This window comes from Phasianus colchicus, chromosome 10 (assembly GCF_987193195.1).
Source record: "Phasianus colchicus chromosome 10, bPhaCol1.hap1.1, whole genome shotgun sequence".
NCBI lineage: Eukaryota > Metazoa > Chordata > Aves > Galliformes > Phasianidae > Phasianus > Phasianus colchicus.
This window is the reverse complement of record NC_143445.1, coordinates 6,279,848-6,301,418: the sequence shown is the minus strand read 5'-3', so window position 1 is coordinate 6,301,418 and position 21,571 is coordinate 6,279,848. Positions and strand designations below refer to the sequence as shown.

The following is a 21,571-nucleotide window of genomic DNA, read 5'->3' as shown; positions in this document are numbered from 1 at the left end:
TATGTTACTTAATGTATTGCCATGCTTAACTGGAATACATTGTTCCAAGCATTTCTCCATTTGTTTTGTTAACTTGATGCTCTCCCACTGCCATTCCCTTTTCAGGGACCTTTCCTATGAGAACCTGCTCGAACAGGAGGTGAAGACTTGAGTGGACCTCCTGCTTCTCTACTTTGAAGTCCATGAACATTTCTGAGAGTTTGAATTTTAAAGGAACTAAGGGATATACCACAAAAAAAAAAAGGGGAAGGGAGACTGGTGCAAAAAAAAAAAAAAAAAAGTTCACTGGTGCTTGGGTGTATATATGTGTATAGATACACTGTTTCACATACAGGCAGTATATATTTTATAAGATTTCTGGTTGTGGTAAATCTTCTATTCGAAGCAATTATAGCTAATTTAAGAATTACTACAAGTTTTGAATGTTGATATTAACTAATAGAAAAGTTTAATGTGGTTAGCTGCACATATTTAAGTGTGTGACGATTGTCAGCGTATTTGAGTTTCTATGAGGATGATGTATTACTCCAAGCATCCAAGTAACTTTTTATTATTTGTCTTTAATCTTACAGCAGTGAGCAGTCTACTAAAGCCAAAACACAAAAGGAATTGTTGAAGACATTACAAGAGCTGAAAGCTCACCTTCCTGCTGAAAAGAGAATTAAAGGCAAATCTAGTGTCCTAACAACATTGAAATATGCCCTTAAAAGCATTAAACAAGTTAAAGGTAATCAAGTATATGATACTGCTTAAATAAAACTGATCTGGGTAAAATTAAATATTTACTTGGGAGTTAAAGCAGTTTTGCCAGATGCTTGGTATTTTACTGGTATTTGTTGTAAATTTGTTTGCAAAGTTGTTGTTTATCGTCAAATTTTGAAACTGTCAAACAGACAGAAATGTAATACAACGCGTATATGAGTATGTTAAGATGGATAAAAGTGCATTGATTCTTATGAGGAAATTTCACTGTGGAAGAACTCATTTGGAATAGTACCCTAGACTTTCCAATTGCCCATTCAGTGCTTGTGCCAGAAAAAGTCAAATTTTTTCAGGCTGTCTACATACTAATGTGATTTTTACTTCTGAATATAAATTGTTTAATATTCTTATGTTCTTGATGTAGCCAATGAGGAATATTACCAATTGCTGATGATTAATGAATCCCAGCCTTCTGGACTCAATGTGTCATCTTATACAGTGGAAGAAGTTGAGACTATAACCTCAGAATACATCATGAAAAATGCAGTGAGTATGCTGACAATTATACAGCGTGTGTGTAAAATATTTTCTGGAATAAGAATTCTCAAGCGTGCCTCCTTTTTACAAGGTAGAAGTTGATGACTACACCAATAATCTGAAGAAGCTGGCTGTTGCCTACCAGTGAATGTGAAGGAGAAATTTTGAGCACTTAATCTTTTTTTTTTCTTCTGTCAGTTAGATGGATGGGAAATAAGTAGCTTAAACATTTGGTTATGAATTGTATCTCATGTTTAGGGGCAATGGTGTGATATATCTGAATATCCATGTGATGTAATGCACTGTGAAAATGTGTAAATAATTAGTTTTCTTCTTAGGATGCTTAGGAAATGCATTTACAGTATATCTCATTACAAAGCTTAGTATAGAGACATAATGAATCATTTGAGCTGTCAGTTGTTTAGGACCGATGTGATGCTTTATCTATTATTTGTGCTTATGTGACTGGAAAGTGACCAAAGTATTTGAATCTGTTTGTCACTGAGTCCTCTGTGGTATCTGTGGTCTTTGCAACCAGCACAAGCTTACTCTCTGAACCAGTGCTGCTGTCTCTTCTTTTAGATAAGAGCAGCTGTGGTAATCGATGTAGGTTTTTTGAAGTAGTCAGAATGATTATTTTATTTTCCCCATTTTCAGTGTTTTAGGATTATTATGGAAGTCAACAGTAATTACATCTACACTTAGAGTGCCTTCCACTATTTTTTCCCTGAAGTCTCTTTCTGAATCTATGTAGTTCCAAAATTAATAAAGTAGCAGGTAGGTGGAGGGCGTTTCCTAGTTTGAAGTCATTTTTCTGTTGAACCTATGAATAACAAAGTAGCCCAGAAGGTAAAACAAATAGACTAGTCTAGAGTGTAACTTGAACAAAACATCAATTGATCCAAAGCATGAGTTTGTAAATGCAGTGTTCTGACGACAGTTCTTAGGCTTGTGTACAGTAACAGTGGATAGGCACTAAAGTCTGTGACGCAGGGAACTCTTCCTTGTTGAGCAGAAAAGCAACAAGAAATAATACAAGTAGAGTTTGTATATGTTTGGGGCTTTTTTCCCACCTATCTACTCATTATTTTTACCAAATGGTTTAGAGCACTTTTTTTATTATGCAGTGGATAGTGGATGAACAAACTAACATAAACAACTCTTCACAAAGCAGCTGAATCTCATAAATGTCAAATATGGCTGTAACACAAGTATTATTGTGAAAGCAATTCATGCAGTTTAAGTTGGAGGCTCCTTACACCTTTGTATGATGTTTAAGGCATGTAATGTGGGAAAATCAGAGTGTATTATTACTGCATAGTTCAAAGTATATACAATATGTATGTAATTCACAAGATAAGTGTTTTCTTGCTCCATAAATAGATGTGGTTTAATTGTCTTTATTTCCTTTTTATTGTGAACTTCATACTTTAATCTTGGTGTCTTGCTTTTATCGTATTGTTTAAACAATAAACACATTGAAGAATGTTTTTTAAAGTGTCTAATTTTGAGGTTTTTCTTCTTAGGATATGTTTGCTGTAGCTGTATCTTTGATTACTGGGAAAATTGTGTACATCTCTGATCAAGCTGCTTCGATTCTTCGCTGTAAGAGGGGTTATTTTAAAAATGCCAAATTTGTGGAGTTATTGGCACCTCAGGATGTCAGTGTTTTTTATACTTCTACTACGCCATACAGATTACCATCTTGGAATATTTGCAGCAGAGCTGGTGAGTGGTCCAACAGCAGACATTTCTCTACTCCTCAGTCATGCTAATTTTTTAAAAATATCCTTTCATCCTTTCCTATCATTTCATGAGGGTATAGCACATATCATTACTAGAACAGCTCTGAACATATGGCATGTATAACATGCCTTTTATATATCAGAAGAGGTTGTCTATTGGCTAAAAGTCTTCTGATTGCTATTATTCATTGGTTCTGGGCTCCTCTCATCCAACTGATGATTCAAATTGAAGTAGCATTTATGCTGAAAGTGGATTTGTCTTCCACGATTTTCTTGCAAATGACCAGCATTTAAAAAAAAAAACTTTCTGTAGATAAAAGAAAGATAATATTCTGCCTTCTTACTTCTGTAATGGTTATGATTTGTATACTGGGCATCTTGATTATTGTATAGAAAGATATACTACAGCTAATATCATTGAGCACTTATCAAATGTAATTTGTGTATCTATTCTTTTAGTCTTGGGAAAAGGATATTAGGCATGTTAATGCTGAAGGAGGTTATATCTCTTAAGTCACTTAGTATTTGTTTGTGAGAGGGTTGTTTTACTTGTGCACTGACAGCTGTTAGGAACGGAAAGATAGCTGCCAACTATTTTAAGCAAACACTTGTATTTCAAGTTCTGTTCTAAATGTTTGAAATTCCAATCCCTGTAGATTAAGTCTATGAAGTTAAGTCAGAATGTGAACCGTATTAAATTTGAGGAAACAATTAACAACAAAGTACACTAACTAGGTCAGAAAGGACCTTTTAAAGTCTCTGGTCCAACTTCTGGCTCAGAAGAGGTTCAGTTTTGACCATTTGATCCTGATTGTTTAAGTTACCTATGTAACTTACTGATTTTTTTTCTGTAGTTTGTGTATAGCCTCATTTATCAGAAATGCAGTTTAAATAAAAGTATGTATCATATCTCATGTACCAACATCCATATCCTATCTTATATCTAGAAGTATTGCACAGTGAGGTCTTTGAAAGACCAGAGTGTGCCTTGCAAATCAGTCTGTGGCCACTTTTTCAAAGTCTATTTCAGTAGACTTAAAAGGAGAAGGGAGGAAAGCTGTGAGAGTTGCCTGGGTTTTGCTGGACTGGTAGAGGTTGGCAAATGTATTTGATGCTCTGACTGACCTTTCTAGGAAAGAAATCCAGCCTGGGGAGTTGTGGAAACTCACTTTTTTGGTCAATTCTGTAAGTTAGTGAAAAAGCAGATGTGTAAACAGTTCAGACCATAGAACTGTTTAGATATGTTTTTGCCAAAAGACTTACTAAGCAAGCAGCTGTGATTCACATGCCAGTCTCAGAAAAGCATAAAATCATAGGCTTACAGGAACCTGAAACTTTTGGAGGGATACAAGCTACATCTCTTTTATTGTTATTGGGGAAAAGTTACTGTATTAAACATCATAATATCATAGTAATTTGTAACTTTTCATAAAATGTTTAATAATTCTAGAGTCTTCCACCCAGGATTGCATGGAAGAGAAATCTTTTTTCTGTCGCATCAGGTAAGACAGTTATAACAGATATGATGTTATGAAACTATGCATTGCAAACTATGTGACCTTTATAAGTATCACAGTGTGCAAGTTTCTTATTATCCCATAATGTGAACATAAGGCCAAGCACATGCTTGTCATCTCGCTGTTCCAGAAGCTCTGCAGGGAACTACTGAGTGGTTGCAGGAAGTTGCACCTTAGAAGTTAATCAGTCTGAATATTGACCTTTGCATCCTAAATAGAGCTGATATGGTATCTTTCACAGCTGTGGAGAAAGCCTTCATTTGGTGTTAGTTGAACTGTTGTGCTCAGCACCTGCTACAGATTCTTTCATTCTGTAAGAATAATGGTGCATTAAATTTATCTCAAATGCCCAGTGAAGATAGATGAGGGTAACTTTTTTGTAGTCAATAGATGCTACAGTTCTTTTAGTTTTCTTTTTGCTATCTGTTGCCTCTCAGGTCCCAATTTTTCTTTCCAGAAATGCTACCAATTACTGAATTATTTCTGGAGTAAGTAAATACCTGATAATTAAGGTATTAATATATTTTAAACAAACTGCGAGTAAAAGTACTGCTGATATTTTTGTAGATGTTTTTTCTTCTAAATAACATTGATACCAGAAATTTTTACTTTATAAATCCATCCTGCAATAATACCTATTGCTAATATATATATATATATATATATATATATATATATATATATATATATATATATATATATATATATATATATATATATATAAATCACTGGGTATTGTTTTCGTTCTTATTCTTTGGTCAGAAACTGTTATTATAGGTAAAACTTCTGAGACTTTGTTCTTTTTTAAATAAGCATAAATACTGAGGAAAAGATGGTATTTAATTATTAACTGAAGGGTTATAACAGTCTTCATAAAATAAAACTATATTAATCTCTGTGAAGGTTAAAGTGATGGTTAATATCAGATTAAGATTATTGGATCAATAAAATAATCTATCATAAGTGGACTTTTTCCATGCAATTTCCATTTAAAGCACCTGTGGGTCTTAGTTTAAGCAGTAAAGATGATGATGAATGCATTATTGCAGTCAATATGCAAAGGATGCAAGAATTAGGTTCTGTTCTACTGAAGATTCAGGAAGCAAAATTCTTGGGTGCTGTTCTAGGAGCTACTATATAGTCCTTTTGTAACTAAGGAAAATACAGTAGATAAAATTTTGTTCAGTGTGAGATGAATCTGTGCAAATAATAATCTCTGTTTAATTATTAGTGCGGGAAAGGAGCGTGAAAATGAGATTTGCTATCACCCATTTCGGATGACTCCTTACCTTATCAAAGTACAAGATCCAGAAGTAGCAGAGGACCAACTTTGCTGTGTGCTGCTTGCAGAAAAAGTGCATTCTGGTTATGAAGGTAATAATTTCAAGATAGTTGTTCTGTTCTATGAAATCTAGAACTGTTCAGTACTTTGCTACAGGAACTTCTGTGCAGTTTAGCACAACTGAATTGCAGCCTAAGAAAATTAGTGTATTTGAGTACCATCAGTGATTTCATTGAAGTACATGATAATTGGTTCTGTTCTCTGCCCTTGCTGAGAGGCTGTGAGATAACAGCATGCTTTTCTATATGCTCTTAGGCAGACTTCTAGATTTTACTCAGCATTTAATTAAAACTTTAGGTAATATATGTACTCACAATAAACTTGTTAACCTGCTTTTATTTTTCTCTCAGCACCCAGAATTCCTCCAGACAAAAGAATTTTTACAACAACACACACACCAACCTGTTTGTTCCAGGATGTAGATGAGAGGTAAGTTACTTAAGTAAATAAATAAAGTATGAAAGCACTTCCACTGTGCTCTTGAAGTGGAAAACTGTGTTTGCCTACTAACAACTTGTTCTTTTATCTTTCCATCTTGGGCAAGCTGGAAAATAAATTCAAAGAATGGAATCCAAAGACAGGAAAATGTCCTGTGTCAGCAAGCACTATATGAATGAGGCTTCTTTTTTTTTTTTTTTTTTTTTTTAAGTCTATAGAATGTAACATTACATCATTTTAAACAAACAAAAAAACAACAAAGAAAATCATCAAACATCGTATTCTATGTTCATGATTAAACTACTCAAGCTTTACTGGCTGAAGCTTTTGTGTTGCTTTGATGGTTGTGGAAGTTGAGAGTTCATGTGAAACTATCAATATAGCCAGATATGGCACATGTGAATTTAAGTTATTCACAGAATTTCTGGAACTAAGATGCAAAGCAAACTTTCCTTTAGTTCTCTGGACTGTTTTTGTCTAGTATCTGTCGGAGGGTGTGGGTGACAGAAATTGGAAGTCTGTGAAGAATGGAGGATACTACTTTGAAAAACAGGAGGCTGAGGTGTCGCAATATTCTAAAGCTTTTAAGGAAAGGGATGTGCTTTGAAATATCATAACATTTTATAAGAACATGAGAGCAAGTTTGTTTGTTTCTGAGTTGAAAACACAGGCTTTCTTTTTCCTTCCTTTTGCTTTCTCTTTCCTTTGTTTTATAGGGGACTTTCTTTGTGATAGTGTAGGATTTTATTCTATTTTATTTTCTTACTGAAAACTGAGTTGGCTACCATAAAAGCATCTCAATGCTGGGATTTATCTCTCATTCCTGAAAGCTCAATAAATTCAATAAGTGATTTCATCTCATCATTAGAAGAAGTTACTGTGCAGGAATTCAAGAACATTAATTTTAGTTATTTATTCTAATTAATAAGCTTGTTTCCTTGCAGAGTTAAACTCATAACCTGCCTGTGAAGAAGTTTTCTTGTACCCTAGTCAACTGCCCTGCTTGGTTCAGATACAGTAATCCTGTGTGATCCTTAGCCTTGGCATGCAGCCCATAGATTGGGGGTACTATTTACTTTCACGAGAGTTTTATAAGATTAAATGTTATTAATGCTCTTTTAAAATTAGGGTAAGTACTCAGCCTGTAGAGCTAGGCAGCATAGAAAAGACAGGAGAACTGCTGTAGGAGGCTCCTTGACTTTGGTCTGAGCACTGTTTCATAATGTTAGAAACAAATAAAAACAAACAAACAAATACCCCCCAAACAGTCCTGTTACTACTAAGCTGGCACTACTATTTCACAAAATTTAAACTTAAAATTGGAGGAAAAAGAGTAAATAAAACTTAAATGGAAACATTTTAAAGATTAAGTAAACATTTATTTCACTCGATTTATTTAAATAAGTTTTTTTTCTTTGTTTTTCTTTCTCCAGAGCTGTACCTCTGTTGGGATACCTACCTCAGGACTTAATAGGAACACCAGTTTTGGTGCATCTTCACCCAAATGACAGACCCTTAATGCTAGCAATTCACAAAAAAAGTATGTAATCTCTTTGCTGAGGAAGAAATATCTTTTTTCTTTTTTTTCACCTGAAAGTTAGAAGTGACATCTGAAAAGGACTAAGCAAAAAAAGGAGACTACATTTTTACCTTCAAGTAATTAGATGTTGAAGTATTTCTTTACTCTACAACTTGATTCTTAATGGAAATCGAAATTATTTTCTCATTTTCATTTTTGAAGTGAAGCATATCTGCTGTACATATCTTTTGTACATAAAGAAAATTGTCCTGAGAGTGCCATGATAGAAATTGTCATACCTTGAAGTGTAGTTTTCCTCATTTCATAAGCAGTCCATGAAAAGAAAGTGAGCCATTCTTGCGATGTTTATTTGTTAAACTATGAAAATATAAAGCTGTCTCTTCAGTCATCTTAAACTCTGAATCATTAATTAGAACTGCAATTATTAAACTGACTTTTTTTGAATCATTCTTAACAGTACTTCAATATGGAGGGCAGCCTTTTGACTATTCGCCAATCAGGTTTTGCACTAGAAATGGAGATTATATAACCATGGACACTAGCTGGTCCAGTTTCATCAATCCTTGGAGTCGAAAGGTTTCATTTATCATTGGAAGACACAAAGTTAGGACGTAAGTCAATAGTCATGATTTTTTTTTTTTCCCCGTCCAGGTTATTTAGTGATTCTTAAAAAAGCCTTAAAGGTTTTAGAGAGGGTAAAAATTCCCCCTCAACATAAATTGTTTCCTTCTTATATTTGGGTTAATGATGTAGTAGCTGCTTTAAATAAAGGAAACTTGAACTGTTTTGTATTTTATCAGTACTGTCAAAAGTTGCTTTAGGAGAAAAGCTCTGCTCAAAGCAAGTATGGATGCACGTTTTGTCAAATTCAATGGCCTTAGATGCAATAGAATAATGATCAGATCCTGTCTGCTATATATAGATGGCAAATTGAGGATGTAATCTCTCTGCAGTTCAAGTATTTGCACTTGTAATGGAATGGGTTATGTTTGGTTTATGTAGGGGTCCCTTAAATGAAGATGTTTTTGCTGCTCCCAACTATACAGAGGACAGAATCCTTCACCCCAGCGTTCAGGAGATCACAGAGCAAATATATCGGCTATTACTACAGGTACAGCATGTGCTTTTGTATCACTATTTTAAATTCCCACTGAAGAAAGGGTGTTTATCTTAATGTGATGTTTTGTTTAACTATCTTCCACTGTTCCACTGCATTGGGATTTCTGGCCACAGTCCTGGAAACTATTTGTGTTTGACTGCCAAGCATGACTCACTTAAGCATGTTAAAGCTCCAGTTGGTATTTAAGGATTTAGTGCAGCTATGGCATCTTCATACAAACAATTTAAAAAAAAACTAAACAAACAAACACAAAACTGCACGAAAAACCTAAAATAAATCCCTTTCACCTGACACGGAACTATTAATAACAATTTCATTTTTGTTGAAAGCTGGTGTGCAGAGACTGTATGTTCTGTTGTTTTTAACAGCCTGTACACAACAGTGGATCCAGTGGCTATGGAAGTCTAGGTAGCAATGGCTCACATGAACACTTAATGAGTGTGGCATCCTCCAGTGACAGCGCAGGAAATAATAATGATGACACACAAAAAGATAAAACAGTAAGTTTTCTATTTTCATAAATTCAAGTATGAGATACAAAACAAAGTGATTTTTAACTTTTAGCATAACTCTTTCTAATTCGGGATGGGAAGAAGTATAAGGCAAGTGTTGTCTTTTGTTTAATATGGAAAAAAGCTTTCTGTCAGGAGGAATAAATATTTGCACTGCAGATGAAGTCTCAGGGTACTGAAGCACAATTACAGGTTTGAAAGTTAGCACATTGTAGTGCCCATTATATGCTTGCTTCTGGACAAAAAAAAAAAAAGATGGATGTTTGAAAGCAGTTTCTTCTGAGGGGAAAGTTTATACCTCTTATTTTCAATGATAAAATGCAGCAATAAGTGTGTACAAAAATGATATCCTGTGACCTTTTTATGCTTCAGAAAATGCACTGTATAATATGGAGTGAAAGTTTTTTTGCTTAAAACTTAACTTTACAGGGCATCGTTGTATCCAATTGATACTGAGAATTTTTGTTCAAACTAATGACATTAAAACCAAAAAAAAACCAAAACCAGCAGAGTTAAATTTGTGCTTCTTCTTATCAGAGCTATGCCACAGAGGCAATGTGAATTGGGCAGTAGTGTATTGAATGTGGTTGCAGTCAAAGGAACTGTACCATTTTCTAAGAAGTCTTTTTGCCGTTCCTGTTAACCCCTCCTGAATTGCAGTAGATTTCTGAAAGCTCAATTTTTCCTTAGTTACATCACTCAGGCTAAACCTTCTGAACTTGATTTATGCTTTTGTGATCAGGCATTGCAGACTGCTCTGCTTGCCAACATGGTCACTGGCTGCCATTCAGTCCTCACACACTAGCATCTTAAGCAAATTAAGCTTCTGGAACTTTTGTTTTGCAGATAAATTACTTTTGAGCTATGTAGAAAATTAGGAAGCACTATACACGATGTCTTGTGTGAGAATTTCATAATGAGTGTTTTTAATGGCCTCCTTCCAGATAAGTCAAGATGCCCGTAAGGTCAAAACTAAAGGACAGCGTATTTTCACTGAGAATAAAGGAAAACTAGAACATAAGAGAGAGCCTTCTGCAGGTAAGGTATACTAGTAAGTTAACTAAGTGCTAGTTTATTGCGGTGGTGCATGGTGTAACATGAGTAGAGAGTTTTTCAGTTTCATTCTAATCAATTTTAATGAATAAATGCTGTTATTCTTTATATTGTCCTTAATCTCTCCCTTACGTTCAGGAAAACATGTGACTGAGGTATTGGTAATGATGGAACATGCAGTGAAGATGTCCTAGAGCTGTTGCTTTGAAGTACCTTAATTGTAACTCATAAGTCAAATACCTTTTTCTCCTATTAGATGGAGGATGCTGTTATTCCCGTTTTCACAGAACTTCAGAAATTTTTAAGACAATAAATGAAAATCTTCCTAGTGCAATTTAAATTTTGTAGACACGAGTAACAGCTTATTTTATAACTTTTGTACACTAAACTTGTTCTCATTCTGAGTGGGTTTCAGCTCTAATGATATCTTTTCTTTTGTATCCATTATGTCTGTCCCCTTTGGATCCATCAGCTTAACTGATTAACCTTATTCCTCAAGAATTCCTAAGAACAGGGGGCTATTTACACAATATTCATATATTAGCACACAAACTTCTTACTTGCTCTACGCTGTTAAGAAACTTCTGCTCTGTTAAGAAATATGCATAGAAGAAAACTTTTGCTGCTTTACTGAAACTTTGAGGGGAAATTCAAAGAATTAATGTTGATCTCTTAACAGAAAAACAAAACGGTCCTGGTGGTCAGGTGAAAGAAGTGATAGGAAAGGATACCACAGCTACAGCTACTCCTAAAAATGTGGCTACTGAGGAGTTGGCATGGAAAGAACAACCTGTATATTCTTATCAACAGATTAGCTGCTTGGATAGTGTCATCAGGTAAGGAACCAGAGTGTAAATTACCATTGAGCTCTAGACTTCAGGCTTACATATCTAATGTTAAATTGCTTTATTTTAGATACTTGGAGAGTTGTAACGTGCCTGGTACAGCAAAAAGAAAATGTGAACCTTCATCAAGTGTGAACTCTGGTGTTCATGAGCAAAAAGCATCTGTTAATGCTATACAACCCTTAGGAGGTATTTCTACATTAGTTTCTCTATGTATTTGCTGTTTCTTCTTGTCAGAATAGCGACTGGTGTAGCTTAGGCATACAGCTTCTGCTGTCATCTGTAGTCTCTGCAGTTCTAGTTGATAGGCAAGGACGGGGATTTGCTAGCTTCTTGTTGCACAGATAACTGTGAACGACCAGGTAAACAGCATATGCTGTCAGGAGAAGGCTAACTTCAGGTCTCACACTGAGAGTTTTGCTGAGTGTTGGTACTGGAGAAAGAATGGTTTGAGAATGTTTCACGAGGCATTGATGTGACTTCTGCTGGAGTGCTGTGTACAGCTTTCAAGTGCAAGAACTAGAGAGATGCTTAGAGCAAAACTTAACATCTGACAGCTAATAACCAGCTATGTGAGAGACTAACATAAAGCAAGATGGGAACTGGGAGGGACTTCATCTTAGGCTGGCGAAGGCTAGAAGCTTCCGAAGTCAAACCATCAAAGAAGAGTAATACTTAGGAAAGATCAAGAAGTACTTCACAGGAAAGACTCGGCTTGACTGTATTTGCGAGTAGTGGATTGGATTTATTTGCCCAGAAGTTATTCTATTCCTCAAACATTCTTGTTAAATGTGTGAGATCAACTGAAATATTCACTTTTTATCTTGCTAAGCACAAGTAAGCCTTTGTTGTTCTACAACCTTAGCAATGTATTGCTTATTTACATATGTAATTTCCTTTTTTTCCTATTTTTTGAATAGACTCTACTGTGTTGAAGGCGTCTGGTAAAGCAAGTGGTCCCCCAGTAGTTGGTGCTCACTTAACTTCTTTGGCCTTACCTGGCAAACCTGAAAGTGTTGTATCGCTCACAAGTCAGTGCAGCTACAGTAGCACCATTGTTCATGTTGGAGACAAAAAGACACAACCTGAATTAGGTATGATTTCTGCTAGTATGTCGTTGCCAACAGTCTGATTTCCAGCAAGTATAACCTCAGAAAAGAGAACACCTGGTACCTATTTGTTAACTTGCATTATTTATAGCTAAGGTGTTCTCATGGAAATTGAATAAATAGAGACAGAATTTATTATATTAAACTTTCAAAGAGAAGTTACCACAGTTTGTAGTAGCTTATATTGCATATGCAGCACTTCTCTTGATCGTGATTTCTATTCCTTCTGTTTTTGTAGAAATGATAGAAGATGGTCCAAGTGGAGCAGAACTCTTAGATAGCCAACTTCCAGCCCCTCCATCCAGCTCTACGCATGTAAATCAGGAAAAGGAGTCATTTAAAAAACTGGGACTTACAAAGGAAGTCCTTGCAGTGCATACACAAAAAGAAGAGCAAAGCTTTTTGAATAAGTTCAAAGAAATCAAGAGATTCAATATTTTCCAGTCCCACTGCAATTACTACTTACAGGATAAACCTAAAGGAAGGCCTGGTGAACGTGGTATGACAACAGTTTTTTTTTTTCTTTGTGTATGAAGTGAATCCTGTTGAGAGGACACTTGCATTTTTAACAGTGTTGGGGAGCCACTGTGAACGGTGGCAGTCACATGCTATGTTTAAGTCTATAGAAAAATTCTGGTGATGGCCTTGCCTTGAAGATTGGGTGGAATATAGCTTTAAATATAATGTTTCAATAGCTACTAATGTTCTAGCTATCAGTTCATAATATTATTATTGTTATGCATCTACTTTCAAGAGGCAAATACATTTCAAAATGTTTTCTCCTGTCTGTGCTTGTATTCTCCTGCTTTTCTGTTCCTTCTGCCTTTCCATCTTTCAGTGCTTTTTTTCCAGCTTCTTTTGCTTACAGCCAGTTACTCCCATTTCACTATTGTGTCACTGTCTAACTGTATGGTTGCCATTAAGTTATGTCAGTGGGGGATAAAAGTGGAACAGGGTATCTGTAACAGTGAGGTTTTTTGTTTTGTTTTGGTAGGGCTAGGAACTCAAGATGACATTTCTGAAGTGCTTGGTACTGACCTGACTTTGTTTCCATTTCGGTTCTGTTTGGAAGAGATGTCAGATACTGAGAAGCATTTTCTTGCCAATTCTTGTATCTTTCATTTTTGATATACATAGAGATATGCAAGTCCTTGATTTAGGAAACATATTCTGGAACTGAAATGCTCTGCATTCTCTATCCTTGATAAACTTTCAGACTAAATAAGCCTTACGCAAACTAAAAGTTGGAACAGCTTTTAAATATTTAAGTACTTAACCATAAAAGATGATTGATGTATTTATTCTTGTCTGTAAATGAGATGAACTGATAGCTTTCACCTAAGGAAGAGCTGGTTGGTGCTGACTTCTGAATAAGGTTCCGTGCTTTTCTTGCAGAATTTATGAAGTTTCAGTGCTCTTTCCACTCACAAAAGAAAATTCTTTTGTGTACTTTCTCTTCTTTGCTGCTTTTATTTCTTCACCTTTTCAGTTACAGACCTGTGCAATCCTAACTCTCCAGAAGTGCTTTCAGTTGTCCTCTACTGCTTTCATTGTAATTGCTGTAGTGATTTGAGCAGCTCCTTTCAGAGCCACTGTTTTGTACCATTGTACTGATTGGATGACACATCTGAGCCTTAACTGATCCACTTCTATTCTTTATTGTTTATTTTCGTTTCCCTAAGTCATGTCATCATGGTTTACCTTGCCCAGTCTGCTCAGCTCTTTTGCTAGAGGTAAAAGTGATTTCTTCCCCCATCCTTCCGTTTGAGTGGACAAACTAAAGTCCAGAACTACAGTTTTGACCAATTTCTAGGAATGCCAGTGTAGGGGATCCATCACATTGCCAGTAGGCTTCTTCCTGATTCCTGATGTTTTCTTCTTTTTTCTTGGTTTTTTGGTTCCTTTGGTCATTGTTTTTGTTTTTGCAGGTGGCCGTGGACAACGAAATGGAACTTCTGGAATGGATCAGCCTTGGAAGAAAAGTGGGAAAAATAGGAAATCAAAACGCATTAAACCACAGGAGTCCTCAGACAGTACAACTTCTGGAACTAAATTCCCCCATCGCTTTCCTCTTCAGGGTTTAAATACTACCGCTTGGTCGCCATCAGACACTTCACAAGCAAGCTATTCAGCGATGTCTTTTCCAACTGTTATGCCTGCATATCCACTTCCTGTTTTTCCAGCAGCAGCAGCAGGGACTGTGCCACCAGCTCCTGAGACTTCAGTCTCTGGTTTTAATCAGCTGCCAGACTCGGGAAATACTTGCCCTATGCAACCGTCCCAGTTTTCTGCCCCCCTTATGACACCTGTTGTAGCTCTTGTGCTCCCCAACTATGTCTACCCAGAAATGAACAATAGCTTACCTCAAACGCTTTACCACAGCCAAGCCAATTTTCCTACCCATCCTGCTTTCTCTTCTCAGACAGTATTTCCAGCACAGCCTCCATTCACTACCCCTACCCCTTTCCCACAACAGGCGTTTTTTCCAACGCAACCATTCCATTATAATCCACCAGCAGAAAACGAAAAGGTTCCTGTCACAGAGACACGAAACGAGCCATCCCGCTCCTGCACTCCACAGTCAGTGGGTCCTCAAGACCAGGCTTCCCCGCCTTTATTCCAATCAAGGTGTAGTTCTCCTCTGAATCTTCTACAGTTAGAAGAAAACACAAAAACTGTAGAAAGTGGAGCTCCTGCTGGTTTGCATGGAGCTCTAAATGAGGAAGGAGCCATAGGCAAAATCATGACAACTGATGATGGTAGTGGAAAGGGATCTCTACCAGTAAGTATGTTATGTTCTTTTTGTGCGTGTGTGTTTTCCTTTTAAAATCTTGGCACTCTAAAAATATTTAAGGTTGTTAAAATGTAGAGATACCCATAGTGGATCTTCTTCCCTCTTTTGTTTTCTTGCCTCTACTTTATCATTTTTAAAATTCACTTGTGGACCTTATATTTTAACAAGTGCTCTATAGTCTCTAGAGATGGAGCACTATTGCAGTTAGTAAACTCAGATTTTGGTAGACTGAATGAATGTGAAATCCAATTGTTTGAATAATGTTAACTTTTAAAGTTTAAGAACAAGTTGTCTTGTTCTCCTGAAGTTACCCCCAGGAAACTTGAAAATGAATCCAAAATCAGTTTTGCTCTGCTTCTTCTAATGTGAGTGCTAATGCATTCGTTGAGAAGCACTGAAATAGATTTCATATCACTTGTTCACTTTTTTTAATGGTTAGCACAAAGTTTTTGGGTAGTGCATTTCTGAGAAGAGAGTGAGGGGAAAGCAGTCTGTAACTGAGGTCTTGAAAGAAGCTGATAAAAAGAAAATCATCTTTGTTTACAAACAAGTAGTCAAAATAAACTATGAGAGAGTGCTTGCAGACATTAACTATTTTGTTTTCTTAGTGCACTGTCCCCTAAAGCTATAGAGAGCTGTGAGATAACTTCTGCTTCTTTTCCTGGCCCATTTAAATTTGATGGATTGATTAAATTAATAATCCAACAAACCTCAGATGAAGTGCTGTGTCTGTAAAGATTTCTGTGATGATGATATATACTTAATATATTAATGTTGTCAAAAATTAATACTAACAATTTGGATGGGAAATCCTTTTAAATCCCCTCCAAAGGCTATTTCCCATTCCTCAGAAACCGGCACAACATTACTTTCTGTAATTTCATCATCACTTATTTGAACATGAAGGCAAAGCAGGCATTAGTTCAGGAAAGCACTGAGGACATATCTGAAGCTAGTTTATGTATTAAAATGTAGTCTATTAAGTTCTTTGTCAACGTTAATTTCTGAAGTTCTTCAAGCCAACTTTTAATGAGGTTTAGCTGTAACTGTTTATACTGACAAACAAAAAGTAGCGTAAGCTTAGCAGAATACCAACTGAAGTGGATTAATACTAAATGTAAGGAACTGGAAGTGAGATGACCGTAACTTTCTGTTGTTGTTTCCCTCCTCTTCCTGTCACCAGGCTGAGTCTCCAATGGATGCTCAAAATAGCGATGCGCTCTCCATGTCCAGTGTCCTGCTTGACATTTTACTTCAAGAAGATGCATGCTCAGGCACTGGCTCAGCTTCATCAGGGAGTGGTGTATCTGCAGCTGCTGAGTCTCTCGGGTCTGGATCTAACGGCTGTGACATGTCAGGGAGCAGAACAGGTAACACAGACAGTGAATACTCCTAGCATTTTAGGAGCATTGGAGTATGATGTACTACAGACATCAGGTGAACGCTGAGTGCTTCATGGAAAAATCACTCCTGTATTTAATCTTCATTCTTTTTCTTTTTTTCATTGCATCACATGACAGTCCTTTCTACTATGATTTACAGTATAGAACTTCTGATTTCTTTGTGTGTACGTAGTCTATAAAACATTTCATAGGCATGATGGAGTAATGAAGAGGGAGTACCACAATCCTTGGTGTTTCAAATTTATTTTCATGTAGTTGATTATTCTATTGCAACTTAATAGAGGTTTAGCTTTAATGATTGGGTTTTTAAAAATGTTTAAAATATTACCCAAGTGGGAAGAGGAGTACCTTTTGTTTAAAAATGAAATGGTGGTGATGTCTTATGCTTTCAGTTCTTTTAAACTATTTCTAGCTTCAAAAATACTGAACTGATCTATGTATTTGACAATTTCTAATGAATCTTTAATTTCTTTTTTAAAGGCAGTAGTGAAACTAGTCATACCAGCAAATACTTTGGGAGTATCGATTCTTCAGAAAACCATCATAAAACAAAAATGAAGGCAGAAATAGAAGAAAGCGAGCACTTCATTAAGTACGTTCTTCAGGATCCTATATGGCTTTTGATGGCAAACACAGATGACACCGTTATGATGACTTACCAGATACCCTCTAGGTAATTCCAGTACCTCAGTCCTTCATAAGCTGCATGTGCGCTGGGGGAGCGGGGTGAACTGAATCACTGTCTTAATAGAAGACAACTTGTTTAAATGTTTAGGTCAGTGTCAAGAATCACTGCTTCCTTTCTATCTTTTTCATACTACCTGAGAAGTTTTGGAAAAGAACGACTTGGTTTTTTTTAGGTCTGTTACCTAAGTTTAAGTTAACTGTGTGTGTTTTTTGGAAGCTGATGCATATCTCATATGTACATCTAGTGTCTGATTCGGGTTGTCCTGCGGAAGGAGAACTCGAAACTCACTGCAGCAGCTGCAGAGGGGTACTGAACTTTTTTGTTTCACTGGTAGTACTACCTTAATAGCTCTAAGCAAGCCATTCTCAGTGGGATTTGGAAGAACAACGAGCCAGCAGAGATGCATTGAAGTTTTCTGCAAATGTAGAATGCTGCTGAAATAATCACTCTTAACTTTTTCCATGGTCAGATTTGTAAACTTAACAATCCAGAACAAAAATAGTTTATAAAAAAAAAAAAAAAGCTCACATTTGATTGTGTAACCTTATGTAGGTGTAAAGTCCCAAAAGAATTGAAGCTCAGTTTCTGAATACATTTCATTTTAGAGATTTGGAAACAGTTTTAAAAGAAGATAAGCTGAAATTAAAGCAAATGCAGAAACTACAACCAAAATTTACCGAAGACCAAAAAAGAGAGCTTATTGAAGTTCATCCATGGATCCAGCAAGGTGGACTGCCAAAGACTGTTGCTAATTCTGTAAGTTTAAATTAGTTTGTTGTTTTTGCACATATAACAATGCTTGTTATTAGCTGCCTGTGTTAGTTTTCCAATCCTGTTTGGAAAGCTTGGTCAGTTATACTGAGAAGAAGTGCTTGCAGTGGCTTCTGGCTTGATTTAACTTACCAGACATCTTTCCAGTAGAAAAGTCAGCGTAGTAGTGAATTCGGTATAAGAAATGTCCTTGCTATTTCTAGTTTTGTTGCATCTCTTTGAAATTATGTATCAATGCAGCCAGCAATTTCATTGCATAAAAATTTTGTATGACATGAAAAACACATTTGTTTTGCTCATAGAAACCTATACCTATTTCTTCCTTGAAAGTGAGCGATGAATGTGAATACAGCTTTCCTTCTCTGTATTGAATTTTTCCTACAGGATCATCTCTTGTTTAGATTGTATAAGTAGATTAATAGCTCAGGAAACAAGTTGGGAAAGAAAAAAAAAGAATCCTTGCAGTTTTATTGGTTATATGTGAATTTTACTTACAAATAACTGATTGCATTCCACTTCCCTAAGCTCTCCATCATTTGTAGGCTTTTTCAGATAAGTTATCAAATGCAGAGGCTCTCTTTATTCATGAATGTTTCAAAAGTGAATGCAATAGAACTTAAATAGATCCTTCTCCTTTTATTAATGTTACAGCAGTATTAATGTGAGAGCATCCAACAGGTGTGAAACTACAGTTGCTTCAGTCTCTTAAGCTGACATGAGCATATTAACATATCAGTATTAGCAATCAAATGTAGGAAAAAATTTATAGCGCTTATTTTATAAGATGTCAGAATTGTAAGTGTTCTGTGATGTAACTGTTTGTAGTAGAGTTGTTGAGTACCTTGTGTTGATTTACTACATGTTATAAATTGATTGTGTGGGAGCAGCTGGGGAATGGAATATACCTGAGTGTAGCACAGATTTACAGGTTCCTTTGGAATTGGGGATAATATACAAATGGACTGATGTTTAGAAAATGCTCTCTTTGACTGAATGTTGTTTGTGTTTTGTTTTAGGAATGTATTTTTTGTGAGGACAATATACAAAGCAATTTTTATACATCGTATGATGAAGAAATCCATGAAATGGACCTTAATGAAATGATTGAAGACAGTGGAGAGAACAATCTGGCTTCCCTGAGTCAAGTCAGTGAAGAACAAACATAGCCTTTGAGCCTGTTGCTTTTAAAGCTGCTTCAAAATTACAGTGATGATCCGTTAAGGTTTTAATCTTGTTTCCAGCAAGATGAATCCGGTTCATAAAACAAATGTTTTTCTTGCTCTAAAAGAGTCATTTGTGAAAGAATCTCTTTTTAAATGGTGGCAATCTCTTCCCAGTAAGGACATTGTTGAAGATGGTATAGCTTTTATTTAATGAAAAAGACTCATATTTTGCACTTATATGCCTCAAGTTTTTCTTTGTAAACTATAAAAGCTTTCATTGATGCCTACTGAGTGGGTCAATGGTCACTGAGTACTGTGAGTACTGAAAATCCCCTTGTAAACATATAGTTCTTCAAATCTTTGAGTAATGGTTCAGCGTTATAAATTGTTCTAGGAATCTTGCTTAGAAGCTCTTTAGCATTGCTCTTAATGTTTGAAGTGGTCCAGCATAGTAGAAGAAATAACCTTCAAGAAAATCAGTTCAAACTTGCCCTTTTCATACCAGTTGACCCATCCTCTTTGTTTCCTATAGTTTTGACTATAGGAACTTTTTGTCTAAGAGAAATGTTAAACTAATTTTGTAAGATGACCTTGGGTTAAAATCATTACATGGATACTTAAGAAAGCGTGGGTGAGTGCTGACAACTCTGTAGCCTTTTGTTTCAATGGACACTGCAATTCTATGAACTGCTTGTTAACTTGAAGCATGATTTCTGAGAATTTATACACAGAAAATCTCTGCTAAAAAGTTTAAAAACACACAGAATGACCGTGTATGCTCCAGAGACTGAGACAAAATGTGGTGTAACCTTAACCTTTATTTTTGGTCTGTTCTGTTAGGGTGTTGGCCATCCGATTTTCTGTTTGGCCAAACAAACATCAAACTTGCATGTGGCAAGAGAAGATTAGACATTTCTCATAATTGGAAGATATTTCTTATAAAAAGAGATTTTGAGAATACCATTGACTTTCACAGATTACGTAATCTAACACTTGGTGTGGCTGCAGTCCTTTCTTGTCAAGGATTTAATTTTAATGCCTCAGCGATTGTATCAACTTGAATAATGTGTACTTTGTCCTTGTGTTGTTTGTACGTGTTGGATGTGGGAAGAGAACAAAAGAGAGTAACAATCAGTATTGATTAGTTAGAAGAAATCTAGTTGCAGCATTGCTAGATGTCAGCTTGTAGGTCTTGGGGGTCAAAAACGTGGAGAAACTCAATTAACTTTGCTATGTTTGTCTTAAAATATTTTTCATGAAAGATCTTTTTTGTTGTTGTTTTTTTTTAATATTAAGATAACATTTCTATTCACTGAAATTTAAAGTTATTTTCATTATGTAGAAATGTTTCTCTTTGCATACAAAGAGGATGTGAAGGTAGATCTGGCACCACCAAAAACATGTTGAAGCGACTGGTATTTGCTTAGTGGAAGAAATGTGTGAATTAATCATTAATTGGACGGTATCGAAAGGAAATTTGCAATGGAGACAGGTTCTTCAGTTAGAATGTGTGAAGTTACAAAACAATAGAATCACTACTTCAAAAGTGAGTATCTTAAAGTATGAAACACTCATCAGTATGATCTGATTCCTGTCTTTAAAAGTTCTGCAAGATCAAACTTCAGTAGATGTATATAAACTGAATGAGAAACATTAAAATGTTGGTGTTTGAGTCCAATATATTAAATGTTTCAATCATAAATGGAACAGTGCAGCTATACCAGCATCTTACATATTCCTTTTTTGTGTTTTATTACTACACAAGTAGTTTTAATTGGACCAGGGTTTGGGAAAAAATAAAAGCTTTATATATAAGGAGTGCATCATTATTAAACATTATTTTCAGGGACTTCTCAACCACTTTGTGAACTTCTTTGCTTTAGCATGCTTTTTTTCTGTTGTGTTTTTCTTTTTCTTTTTGTTCTCATTTCTTTTTTTTTTTTTTTTTTTCCAACAACCATCTTGTAAGCATAACTTAGTGAAAGGAAGAGAAAAGTATATTTAGAGCATTTTGTGGATGTGCTTAATTACGGTCTTATTCTTGCATCCTTAAAGTGTTTGCATTTACAGGGTGGTATTAAATATTTTCCTGTAACTTTAAATCTACATGCCTCCATTTATAGATAAGATTCTGAAGCTGTAATTTTTCCAAGCTGTTGTAAGATGATTTATTTGTGATGACACTTTGTCAACATGTCAACAATGTTTTCTGTACACTGTGCAATATATTTTGGTTTTGCCACTTGTGACTAATTTTTATGACTTTGCTTTTTAGAAAACTGGTAAATAAAA

The 21,571-nt window shown here is 35.6% G+C and overlaps 1 protein-coding gene across 16 annotated transcripts in view; it reads left to right on the top strand.

Moving 5' to 3' along the window:
* Positions 1-21,571, top strand: part of PER2 (period circadian regulator 2) — a 42,229-nt gene extending 20,658 nt beyond the window's left edge. For 15 of the 16 annotated variants that reach the window (XM_031596417.2, XM_031596418.2, XM_090147187.1 and 12 more), the window contains 20 exons: positions 573-727; positions 1,127-1,248; positions 2,766-2,967; positions 4,435-4,486; positions 5,733-5,875; positions 6,194-6,272; positions 7,715-7,821; positions 8,279-8,432; positions 8,824-8,932; positions 9,310-9,441; positions 10,398-10,491; positions 11,186-11,342; positions 11,422-11,540; positions 12,272-12,445; positions 12,699-12,959; positions 14,389-15,242; positions 16,438-16,624; positions 17,138-17,330; positions 17,951-18,101; positions 19,133-21,571. In XM_031596417.2, the coding sequence (XP_031452277.2) occupies positions 573-727; positions 1,127-1,248; positions 2,766-2,967; positions 4,435-4,486; positions 5,733-5,875; positions 6,194-6,272; positions 7,715-7,821; positions 8,279-8,432; positions 8,824-8,932; positions 9,310-9,441; positions 10,398-10,491; positions 11,186-11,342; positions 11,422-11,540; positions 12,272-12,445; positions 12,699-12,959; positions 14,389-15,242; positions 16,438-16,624; positions 17,138-17,330; positions 17,951-18,101; positions 19,133-19,282 (3,595 nt within the window). In that variant the 3' untranslated portion in view covers positions 19,283-21,571. Of the gene's footprint in view, positions 1-105; positions 140-572; positions 728-1,126; positions 1,249-2,765; positions 2,968-4,434; positions 4,487-5,732; positions 5,876-6,193; positions 6,273-7,714; positions 7,822-8,278; positions 8,433-8,823; positions 8,933-9,309; positions 9,442-10,397; positions 10,492-11,185; positions 11,343-11,421; positions 11,541-12,271; positions 12,446-12,698; positions 12,960-14,388; positions 15,243-16,437; positions 16,625-17,137; positions 17,331-17,950; positions 18,102-19,132 lie in introns of all 16 variants that reach the window. The other variant, XM_090147192.1, reaches the window with a different exon arrangement.